The sequence below is a fragment of the Chiloscyllium punctatum genome, chromosome 44 (genome assembly GCF_047496795.1).
Source record: "Chiloscyllium punctatum isolate Juve2018m chromosome 44, sChiPun1.3, whole genome shotgun sequence".
Lineage (NCBI taxonomy): Eukaryota > Metazoa > Chordata > Chondrichthyes > Orectolobiformes > Hemiscylliidae > Chiloscyllium > Chiloscyllium punctatum.
Window position 1 is genome coordinate 44,153,512 of NC_092782.1, and position 12,797 is coordinate 44,166,308.

Here is a 12,797-nt window from a genome sequence, read left to right on the forward strand (position 1 = left end):
ATTCTATGAATATATCGCTTTTTTTTACAGTAACTCGGTCAAAATCCCGGACCTTCCTTTTTAACACTGCTGCAGATGCACCTAATCCAAACTCCCTTTGTGGACAACAGCAGTTCAAGAAGGAAGCTCACTTCCAATTTCTGAGGATGGAAAATAAATGCTGACCGAGACAGGGCCATCCATGACCCATGAATGTCCACAGTTTTTAAAAGGTTGAGGATGTGATATGGCATTGTAATCATGATTGCCTGAGCCATGCTCACTGGAACTATAACCCTCTGGGACCATGGATATTTGACCTAAGGTGTCACTATAACTTGAACATTGTTCTGTAGGGACATGGACTTGGAATCTAGATATCTCTTGTCAGGGGACCAGGGAGCAAATCTCAGAGTGATAAATGCTGCCACAGGAACAAGTGTGAACTTCATCAAAAAAAATCAAAAACAATGAATTGATCATTAAAATGAGGAATTAAAAGAAATGACCATTGAAAAGTGCTAAGCAGCAAGACTTAATAACAAAGCCAATTTTTGCCGTTTTGTTTCTGGAGCAGAGCTAGAGAAGCTATTACATGACCACCAGGGTGGTGACTGGGGTGATCTATGGATATTGGTTTAACTATCACTAACCTTGGGTTACCTCCTGGTGGAGCCCTGTCCAGGCTGGCTTCAGCAGAATTCTCATGAATTCTCTGTCTCTCACTCTCTCTATTTCCCCCCCCCCCCCGCCCTCCCTCTCTCTCTGTCCCCTTTACCTGTCCCACGCTGTTAACCCTTTCACTCTTGCTCTCTCACCTCTTCGTCCCTCCTTCTCACCCCTTCTGCTTCTCTGCACCCCTGCCCCCCTCTCTTACCTCTCTCTCACTATGTCTTTCTCTGCCCCCTTTTACTGCAGGAGAATAATCCACATCAGCACTCACCCACATGCATTATACATTGAAACAAAACTGGCTAAGATTTCTTTGCTGGAGAGACTTAAATGTGATTTGGGAAAAGGCTATTTGATTTTTAAAAAGAAAATGAATAAAATTGTCAGGAGCAACCTGACCATCTTTCCCCGCTGTTGTGGTTCCCCTTTTGCGATCTGACTCACATCGTCTTCTCCCTGTGGTGTGACTCTCACCTACTTTACCACCTCCTCAAGCCAGAGTCACCCTGAAAGCCTCCTATTCCCAGTCCCGTCCACAAACTCAACTCCTTGGCTCCAAGCCTCACTGTTCCTGCACCCACCAACTCGAAAATCCTCTCACCCTCATCTGCTGCTGATAGGTTCAACACTAAACTTGGAGCAACAGACATGCCAAAGAAGAGTGCTCTTGATTGGCGGAGCAACCCCTTGCAAATCTTCCACTTGTACTGACTGAACTTGAAATTCCAGCTAAAACAAAAAAAAATTCAAAAACATCACAGACCTTCTGTTCTATAATACTTCTCGTGTCAGGTTCTTTAATTATTAATTGCAGGAACCCTACGAATGAGCTGTAATCTTGTTTGCCAGTAAAGCAAGTATTAGAATCAGAGAATCCCTACAGTGTGGAAAGAGGTCATTCAGCCCATTGACCTTCTGACCATCATCTACCCAGACCCCTCACCTCACCCTGACACAAAATCCCACAGTTACCATGCAATCCGCCCAACCTGCACACCTTTGGACTGTGGGAGGGAAGGAGAAAGTGAGGACTGTGGATGCTGGAGACCAGAGTTGAAGAGTGTGGTGCTAGAAAAGCACAACAGGTCAGGCAGCATCCAAGGAGCAGGAGAATCGACATTTCAGGCATAAGCCCTTCATCAGGAATGATTTCTCTGATCATTCATGATGAAGGGCCTATGCCTAAAAGGTCGGTTCTCCGACTCCTCGGACGCTGCCTGACCTGCCGTGTTTTTCCAGTGCCACACTCTCGACACTGTGGGGGGAAACCAGAGCATCCAGTGGAAACTCAGAGGCAGGGAGAATGTGCAAACTCCACACAGTCAATCCCCCAAGGCTGGAATCAAACCTGGGTCCCTGGCGCTGTGAGGCAGTAGCGCTATCCCCTGAGCTGCCATTTCACTCCATATTGGACCCTCTTAAGTGTTCTGGCAGACTGTATGTGGCCTGTGGGCCATTAGGTGGGCACCTCGAACCTTGTCCACATTTGACTTCAGACCCAAAGTATGTGGTTGATGCTGAATTGCTGTCTGAAATGACCAAGCAGGGCACACTTTTCAAGGGCAGTTCTGCATGGACAATTAATACTAGCTTTGAGAGTGACACTCATATCTTATGAAAGACTTTAAAAAAAACATATAATTTGCCCTCACCGTAAGATTAAAACCATCTTTGAAGGTTCAAAGGAAAAGGAATGGATTGCCAACTCAAAGAAGTAAACTGGTTCTGAGTTGCCAATAAACAAGAATTGTTATTGTCAAATGGAATGAGGGGTCATTGAATAACAACTGCAGTGTCCTCTCTTTGCTTCAGGTTGCCATTATAGCTGGGAACTTTGAACTGGCCGAAATCATCAAGAATCACAAGGAAGCCGATGTTGGTGAGTTTGAATCTTAATTCTATGTAAAGGGGGAGGAGTCTACCTTGGAGCCCATTTTAGAGAGACGTGAGAGAACCATCTACATCATTCAGAGCTGGTCAGACACACAGTACCAAGACCTTACCTTGTGAGAAAGCAGTCAGCCACAAAGTGAGAGGGGTACACAGTGGAGGGTTTAGTTAAACAGTGAGAGGGTTGCACTGTCAAGGGAGTAGTCGTAGACTGATGGGCTCAACTGTTGAGAAGTCAGTCACCTAGTGACTGCTACTGATGGGTCAATCAGTCAGACAGTGGCAGTGTTGCATTGATGACTCAGTTATTGAACGAGGCTGCAGCATTCAGGGGCCTTTTATTTATTTAAAATAAAATAAATTTTATTATTTAAAATAAAATAAATTTATGAAAATAAATAAAAATTAAAAATAAAATAAAATAAAAAATAAAATTTACGAAATGACAAGGTTGCACTATGGAAGGAATCAAGATGGGGAGTTACACAGTGCCTAATAATGAAACTAGAAGGTGCTGGAGAAATTCAGGAGTCCCTGTGGATGCAGAGTTATTGTTTTGAGTAGGATGTAACTCATTAGAGTGAAAGAAGATGACAAATAGTGATTTTTATGCTGTTGATATAAGAGAAAGTGAGTGATTGGAACAGATTGTGGGGGTGCCCAGGACAAAGACAAAGGGGCATTAATGGTAGTAAAGGAGAGGATAAAGATGCCAAATAGATATAAATAAAGACATGAAATTGATAAAATGTTTCTGCTCTGCTGAAAGCAAAGTCAATAAGATACACTCAAGACATGGCCAGGGGAGGGTGGGGGAAGGTAAAAGGGAGGACAGACATAGGTCATGCTCTGAACTCATGGAACATAATATAGAGTCTGTAAAGTTCCTAAGCAGAAATGAGGTGTTCTTCCTCCATCTGGCTTCATTGGAAAACGATTAGCAGGCCCAGGGTGAAATGTGAGGATGAGACCAATGTGGTTTAATGAAATGGCAAGTGACTGGAAGGTCGGGCTCATTAATACAGACAGAATGGAGATGTTCTGCAAACCATTCACCTACTGTCATATAAAGGAACCCTTCGTGATTGCATTAGTCCACATTGAAAGAAGTACAAGTAGTATGGTGCTTCACGTGGAACATGTATTTGGGGTCTTGAACAGTGAAAAGGGAGAAAGTAAATGGACAAGTGTTACACCTGTGATTACTGAGGAAGATGACATGGAGAATGGGCTTAGGAACTATTGGGAGTGGTGGAGGAGTGGACCACAGTGTAATGAAGGAACAGTCCCTGATTGGAGGGGAGGGAAAGATGTGTTTGGTGATGGTATCCGGGATTCCAGCTGGAGCTGGCGGAAATGGCGGGGGCTGATTCTTTGAAAACAGAGGCTGGTCAGGTAGAAAGCGAAGACTAATTTTATGGAGGGAGGACAAGGGGTGAGGGCAGGAGATAGGCCAGATTTAGTTGAGGGCCCTGTCAACCTTGTGGTGTACAGAGTCCTTAGTTGAGCGAAAAAGAGGACAGGTCGGAGATACTACGGTGGAAGGTGGCATCAATTGAATAGATGCAACAGAAATGGAGAAACCAGCAGAGTGGAATGAAATTCTTGAGGAGGTGTAGTTGAGGTAACTATGGGAGTCAGTACATTTGTACTGGAAGGGAAGAGAAGACTCAAACATGAACCAGGTGAGGGTGAGAAAAAGATGGAAATTGGAAACAAAATTGATGAACATTTCCAATTCTGAATGAGATCCAGATGCAGGACCAATGACATCATCAATGTATTGGAAAAAGATTTGTGGGTGGGGGCTTTGAGTCGGGCAGGAGCAAGGAATGTTCCACATTTTCCACAAAGTAACAGGCACAGTTGGGACCCACGTGAGTACTCATAGCCAGAAGGGACTGTCAGCACAGATCGTAAGAACCGCCATGTCCTGATGTCACTCCAGCAGTGCATTCAAACACAGAGTTGTCACAATGTTGACTGTTTAACATTCGGTATTCTTGCTTTTGTTAATAAAATCAACAGATTGGATTAATGAGTGAGTTGATTCAGTTAGAGTCCCTTGAAGCAATGAACTGCATTTTACTGCTCAACAAAATGACAGGACCTTTCACTTGTCATTAATTACATGGTGATGGGGTAAGGAGACTTGTAAAATTTGTCAATGATTGTGATCTTCAAAGTAAGACTTGTATTGGCAATTCAAGCAACTTAGTAACGAGGTTTCTTTTTAGTTTCCCTGTTTTGTCATTACAGCTTGCCTAATTTGCACCCAGTGACAGCATCAAATAGATACAGCAAGTTTTTTATATTTTGTTTGTGGGACGTGAGCATTGTTGGCTGGGCCAGCATTTTATTGCCCCTATTTGCCTAGTGAAATTGGTGGTGAGCTGCTTTCTTGATTGCTGCAGTCCGTGTGCTTTAGGCAGACCCACACTACTATTAAGAAGAGAGTGCAAGAGTTTTGATCCAGTAACACTGAAAGAACGGCAATGTATTTCCATGTCTTGGTTATGAGAGGCATAGAGGGGAACACACGGTCGATGGTGTTCTCAGGTATCGGCTGTCTTTGTCCCTCTGGGTGGCAGAGATCATGGGTTTAGAAGGTGAGGTCAAAGGAGCCTTGGTGAATTTCTACAGTGCATCTTGTAGATGCTGCATATTGCTGCTACTGAGTATCACTGGTGGAAGGAATGACTGCTTGGAGATGTGATGCCAGTTAAGAGGGCAGCTTTGACCTGGATGGTATCAAAGCTTTTTGAGTGCAGTTGGAGCTGCATACATCTAGCCAAGTGAGGAGTATTCGATCACACTGCTGACTTGAGCCTTGCAGATGGTGGACAGGCTTTGAAGAGTCAGGAGGTGAGCTATTGTCCAAAGAATTCCTCGCCCTTGTTGTAATTATATAGTTAGTCCAGTTTAGTTGGTAGTTAATGGTAACTCCATGATGTTGACATTGAAGGATTCAGTAATGTTAATGACATTGAATGTCATGGAGCAATGGATAGATTCTCTCTTGTTGGAGTTAGGTATTACCTGGTATTTTGGTGGCGCTGACATTACTTATCACTGGCCAGCCCAAGCCTGAATTTTGTCCATTACTTGTTATGTTTTGCTTCAATATCTGGGGAATTGCAAATGGTGGTGAGCATTGCAGAATCACTTGTGAATATCCTCACTTCTGCCCTTATGATGCTAAAGGAGCTAAAGGTGGTCAGGGCCAGGATACTATCCTAAGGAAGAGACAGCCTACCTGCAGAGACACCCTGAGCTGATTTGCCTGATCTTCAACAGCCATAATCGGTTTCCTTTGGGTCAGGTATGACTCCAGCTAGAGATGAAATTTCACTGATTACTATTGACTCCAGTTTAGCTTGTGTTCCTTGATACCTAAGTCAGTGAAATGAAGCCTTAATGTCAAGTGCAGTCACTCTAACCTCATCGCTGGAATTTAGTTCTTTTGTCCATGTTTGAACTAAGTCCATAATGAGTATCTGAGTGGTCCTGGCAGAACCCCAACTGAGCATCAGTGCGCAGGTTACTGCTAAACAAGTGCTGCTTGGTAACACTGATGACACGTCTTATCAATTTACTGATCATCAAAATTAGACTAATTAGCTATTTGGTAACTGGCTGAGTTTTTGTGTCCAGGATGTTGTATATTGGGAAAGTTTCCTTTGTTGGGTAGATGCCAGTCTGGAGCTGTAGTGGAACAGGTTAGTACTATTGCCTGAATATTGTCAAGGCTCATAGAATCCGGTACCTCCAACCATTCCTTGATATCATGTGGGGTGATTCAAGTTCGCTGAAGGCTGGCATGTATAATGCAGGAGACCTCTGAAGGACACCCCCAGATAGACTGTCCACTTTGGCGTTTCTGGCTTAAAATTATTCCAAATGTTAAGTATGCAGTAAATCCCCCTCTATGTTGTACAACCAGACCGTCCCAGACTGGGTACACTGTGACTTTGATGTAGAGTCAAGTTCCCTCCATTGAATTCAGTTCAATTTAAGGAGAGATTGTGGCAAATTGGTAATGTTACTGGACTGCTAACCCAGACGCCCAAAGAAATGCCCTCTTGTCACAAATTCATATCTCACCATGGAGTGGATGGGGGAATTGGGGGGTGGGGGTCAGGGGAGAGTGGAATTTAAATTCAATTCAGAGGGTGGTGCTTGTATGGAATGAGCTGCCAGAGGAAGTGGTAAAGGCTGGTACAGCTGTAATGGCATCTGGATGGGTACATGAATAGGAAGGGTTTAGAGAGATATGAGCCAAACTTTGGCAAATGGGACTACATTAATGTAGGATATCTGGTCAGCATGGATGAATTGGACTGAAGGATCTGCTTCCTTGGTATATGCCTCGACAACTCTAAGGGTTAAGAACCAGGGGACACCAACTTAATGAGAATGACAAGAATTAAAAGCAATAGACAATAGACAATAGATGCAGGAGTAGGCCATTCAATATGATCATGGCTGATCATTCCCAATCAGTATCCAGTTCCAGCCTTATCTCCATAACCCTTGACTCCACTATCTTTGAGAGCTCTATCCAATTCTTTCTTAAATGAATCCAGAGACTGGGCCTCCACTGCCCTCTGGGGCAGAGCATTCCACACAGCCACCACTCTCTGGGTGAAGTAGTTTCTCCTCATCTCTGTCCTAAATGGTCTACCCCGTATTTTTAAGTTGTGTCCTCTGGTTCGGCACTCCCCCATCAGCGGAAATATGTTTCCTCCTGCCAGAGTGTCCAATCCTTTCATAATCCTATACGTTTCAATCAGATCCCCTCTCAGTCTTCTAAACTCAAGGGTATACAAGCCCAGTCGCTTCAGTCTTTCCGTGTAAGGCAATCCTATCATTCCAGGAATTGACCTCGTGAACCTACGCTGCACTCCCTCAATAGCCAGAATGTCTTTCCTCAAATTTGGAGACCAGAACTGTACACAGTTCTCCAGGTGTGGTCTCACCAGGGCCCTGTACAGCTGCAGAAGCACCTCTTTGCTTCTATACTCAATTCCTCTTGTTATGAAGGCCAGCATGCTATTAGCCTTCTTCACGACCTGCTGTAACTGCATGCTTGCCTTCATTGACTGGTGTACAAGAACACCCAGATCTCTCTGAACAGCCCCTTTACCTAATTTGATACCATTGAGGTAGTAATCTGCCTTCCTGTTCTTGCCACCAAAGTGGATAACCAGACATTTATCCACATTAAACTGCATCTGCCATGCATCTGCCCACTCACCTAACTTGTCCAGGTCACCCTGTAATCTCCTAACATCCTCATCACATTTCACCCTACCACCCAGCTTTGTATCATCAGCAAATTTGCTAATGTTATTGCTGATACCATCTTCTATATCATTAACATATATTGTAAAAAGCTGCGGTCCCAGCACGGATCCCTGCGGTACCCCACTGGTCACTGCCTGCCATTCCGAAATGGAGCCGTTAATCACTGCCCTTTGTTTCCCATTAGCCAACCAATTCTCTATCCAATCTAGTACTTTGCCCCCAATACTGTGCGCCCTAATTTTACTCACTAACCTCTTGCGTGGGACTTTATCAAAAGCTTTCTGAAAGTCCAGGTACACTACATCCACTGGATCTCCCTCGTCCATCTTCCGAGTTACATCCTCAAAAAATTCAAGAAGATTAGTCAAGCATGATTTCCCCTTCATAAATCCATGCTGACTCTGTCCTATCCTGTTACTATTATCCAGATGTGCCGTAATTTCATCCTTTCTAATAGACTCCAGCATCTTTCCCACCACTGAGGTCAGACTAACTGGTCTATAATTTCCTGTTTTCTCCCGCCCACCCTTCTTAAAAAGTGGCACAACGTTAGCCGCCCTCCAATCCTCAGGAACCGACCCCGATTCTATTGAACTCTGGAAAATAATCACCAGCGCATCCACGATTTCCCGAGCCACCTCCTTCAGTACCCTGGGATGCAGGCCATCAGGTCCCGGAGACTTATCAACCTTCAGACCTAACAGTCTCTCCAACACCAAATCCTGGCAAATATAAATTCCCTTAAGTGAAGAAAAGAACCTTTTAAAATCCCCAGATGTAGGGGCAGAAGGGGGCCATTCAGCCAATGAATCTGCTTTACCATTCAATGAGATCATGGCTGATCTGATCTTCAACTTCACTCTCCTGCCTTTTGCTCATAATCCTTGATTCCCTTAATGATTAGGACTCCTTCTATCTCGTAACTTTAAACATACTTAACAACCCAGTGTCGACAGTCCTCTGCTGGAAAGAATTCCATGGATTTACTACCCTCTGAGAAGGAACTTCTTCTCACCGTTATGTTAAATGGGCCACTCCTTACCTGAAATTAGACCGTCTGGTCCTAAGTAGAAACAAGCTGTCCACATTTGTCATGTCAAACCCCCTTGTAACTTACACGTTTCAATAAGCCTTCCTATCTTTCTAAACTCCAAAGAGCACAAACTCAACCTTCTCAAACAAAAACAAAGCACTGAAGAATGCTGGAAATCAGAAACAGAACAAAAATTGCTGGAGAAATTCAACAGCTCTGGTGGCATCTGTAGAGAGAAAGCAGACTTAATGTTTTGAGTTCAGTTCTGAAGAAGGGCTACCGGACTCAAAATATTAAATGTTTTCTCTCCAAAAATGCTGCCCAGACCTACTGAGTTTCTCCAAGCTACTCAATCTGATCTCATCAGAAAATCCCTCCAAACCCAAGATCAACCAAGCGCACGTTTTCTGGATGCCTCTAATACCACTATTTCCATAAATAACAGCGCCCAACCTGTACACTGTATTCCAGCTGTGGATTGACTCGTGCCTTATGTCAATTTAATAAGACTTTCCTATTTTTATGCTTCATTCCCTTTGAAATAAAAGTCGAAGTTTAATTTGCCTTCCCATATACCTTGTGAATATGGATGCTAACTTTTAGTGATTAATGCACAAGAACTCCCAAATCACCCTGTGCTGCAGCTTTTTGCAGTCTTTTCCCATGAATACAATATTCAGCTCTCCTTTCTTCCTGCCAAATAGCATAACTTCACATTTTTACACGTTATATTCCATCTGCAAATTTTTTGCCCACTTGCTTAACCTGTCGGTGTCCCTCTGTAGATATCTCCTGTCATCCTCACTACTCGCCTTCTCATATAGTTTTGTGTCGTCCACAAATTTGGTGATAGTAGATTCAGCTTCATTGTCCAAGTCAGTAATCTATAATGTAAATAACTGTGGCCCCAGCACTCATCCCTGAGGCACTCCACTGATTACAGGTTGCCATCCCGAAAATGGCACTATATCCCAATTCTCTTGTCTTCTGTTAGTTAGCCAATCCTTTAGACATGTTAGTATTATGTGTAAATTACCACAAACTACCTTTAATTCACTTACTTTTTAAGAAATCTCACAAATACTGAAATAATTATTAAACTTTATTGCATGTTGCAAACAAAATAAAATCCCTCATGTAAGCAGATTCAGCTTCACAATCCACCTTGGCTATTACCTGACTAATTGTAGAATTTAGCTACAATTCCAATCAATAGTGGGCGGCACGGTGGCACAGTGATTAGCACTGCTGCCTCACAGCACCAGAGACCCGGGTCCAATTCCCGCCTCAGGCAACTGACTGGGTGGAGTTTGCACATTCTCCCCGTGTCTGCGTGGATTTGCTCCGGTTTCCTTCCACAGTCCAAAAATGTGCAGGTTAGGTGAATTGGCCATGGTAAATTGTCCATTGTGTTAGGTAAAGGGGTAAATGTAGGGGAATGGGTCTGGGTGGGTTGCGCTTCGGTGGGTCGGTGTGGACTTGTTGGGCCGAAGGGCCTGTTTCCACACTGTAAGTAATCTAATCTAATAGTGTCTGTCTCTGGATGTTCAGGATTCTACCCTTGTGCAGTGTTGTTCTTCAAAGTAAAGAATCCTGGAGTTGAATTCTTATAAAATATTCTGTCCTTCAAGTTTATGATGTTCATGATTTGGAGATGCCGGTGTTGGACCGGGGTGGACAAAGTTAAAAATCACACAACACCAGGTTATAGTCCAACAGGTTTAATTGGAAGCTTTTGGAGCGCTGCTCCTTCATTAGGTGGTTGTGGAGGACACAATTGTAAGACACAGAATTTATAGCAAAAATTTACAGTATGATGTGACTGAAATTATACATTGAAAAATACCTTGATTGTTTGTTGAGTCTCTCTTCTGTTAGAATGACCATGTTAGGTTCACTTCTTTCATATGTAAATCACAAAACTTTTTTAAAAAGTTACATTCTCAAGTTAACTGTAACAATTGGTGTCAGTGCAGATAAGATATTGAGATGTTGAAGGTGTTAGTCCCCTGTGTTCCCTGTCTGTGCCATAATGTTTAGACTGATTCTAATCTAAAACGTGAGTTAACAGAGTCTTACATGGATTCATGCAGTTTTTGAGCAAAGTACAATGTAACTCTGCAAGTACAAATTCATCCCACAAACGTATATGTGTATGTGTGCATGTGAGTTTGTGCATGTGAGTTTGTGTGTGTGTGTGTGTGTGTGTGTCTGGGTTGGAGGATTGTGAGTGTGAGAGAGAGTGTATATGTGTGTGTGAGTGTAAAGTGTCTAAGTCTGCGAGAGGATGCGTGTGTGAGTGTGTGTGTGTGTGTGTGTGTATATATACGTGTAGCTGTGTGCAGAGGTGTGCGTGTGTAGGTGTGTTTGTGTGTGTGTAGAGTGTACGCATAGGGCTTGTCCTTAGGGGATGGCTGTTTTAATATGTTTTGGGTGGAAGCTGGAAAGGTGTAGCATTGTGAGGTGGTCTGTGGGTTTCTGATAGATTGTGGTCTATGGACAAGCCCTCCCCGTACACCGGATCTGCGCGGGGATGCCCTCATAAGAATGGGGTATTATACTCAACTCAACGACCATCAGTTCTGACGTGCCACGGCAAGGAACTGTAATGACCTCCTCAGGAGACAGACGCATGCTGCAATCGACAGGATACCCTTCGTTGTTCAGTATTTCCCAGAAACCAAAAAACTACGCCATGTTCTTCATGACCTGCAACACGTTATCAATGATGTCACCAAGACCTTCCCCACATCTCCACTGCTCGCCTTTAAACAACCGCCAAACCTCAAAACAGATCATTGTGCATAGCAAGCTGCCCGGCTCTCAGGACAACTCCATACAACCCTGTCACGGTAGGCGCTACAAGATATGTCAGAGTGGGGATATGGATACCATCATTACATGTGGGGACACCTCCCACCATGTACGTGGCAGGTACTCTTGCGACTCAGCCAACGTTGTCTATCTCATACGCTGCAGGCAAGGATGCCCTGAGGCATGGTACATTGGTGAAACCGAGCAGAGGCTATGACAACGGATGAATGGGCACCGCACAACGATCAACAGACAGGAGTGTTCCATCCCAGTTGGGGAACACTTCAGTGGTCCAGGACATTCGACCTCAGACCTTCGGGTGACCATCTTCCGAGACGGACTTCGGGACAGACAGCAGAGAAAAGTGGCCGAGCGGAGGCTGATAGCTAAGTTCGGTACCCAAAGGGAGGGCCTCAACCAGGACCTTGGGTTCATGTCACATTACAGGTGACCACCGTTGCACTACACACACACACACACACACACACACACACACACACACACACACACGCATCGTTTCACAGACTTAGACACTGTACACTCACACACACATATACATTCTCTCTCACAGACACTCACAACCCCCCACCCCAGACACACACACATCCTCTCACAGACTTAGACACTTTACACACACACACACATATACACGTTCTCTCACAGACACTCCACAACCTCCCACCCCAGACAGACACACACATTCCTATAGACACGCACACTTCCACACTCACACAGGCATCCTGTCACAGACTTAGACACTTTAAACCCACACATATACACTCTCTCTCACACTCACAACCCTCTAACCCAGACACACACACACATCTTGTGATTTTTGGCATTATTGTTGATATTTTAGATTCTTTCATCCACAATGTTAATAACTCCATTTAATAACTCCATTGCAATCATTTGTCCTTGTGGCATCAGGCAGCCAGTTATTAAACAGGTGTTACAACAGTTTTGTTTATGTAGCTGCAACTCCTTCTTTTCCTGGATATAGAATCCCTACAGTGCAAGAACAGGCCCTTCAGCCCATCGAGTCTACACCAACCCTCCAAAGACCATCACACCCATGCCCCAACCCTATCCCTGTAACCCT

The 12,797-nt window shown here is 44.0% G+C and overlaps 1 protein-coding gene across 1 annotated transcript in view; it reads left to right on the top strand.

The window, feature by feature from the left end:
* Positions 1-12,797, top strand: part of shank3a (SH3 and multiple ankyrin repeat domains 3a) — a 973,942-nt gene that overhangs the window by 467,747 nt on the left and 493,398 nt on the right. The window contains exon 11 of the mRNA XM_072562789.1: positions 2,464-2,530. Coding sequence (XP_072418890.1) covers positions 2,464-2,530 — 67 coding nt within the window. The remainder of the gene's footprint in view (positions 1-2,463; positions 2,531-12,797) is intronic.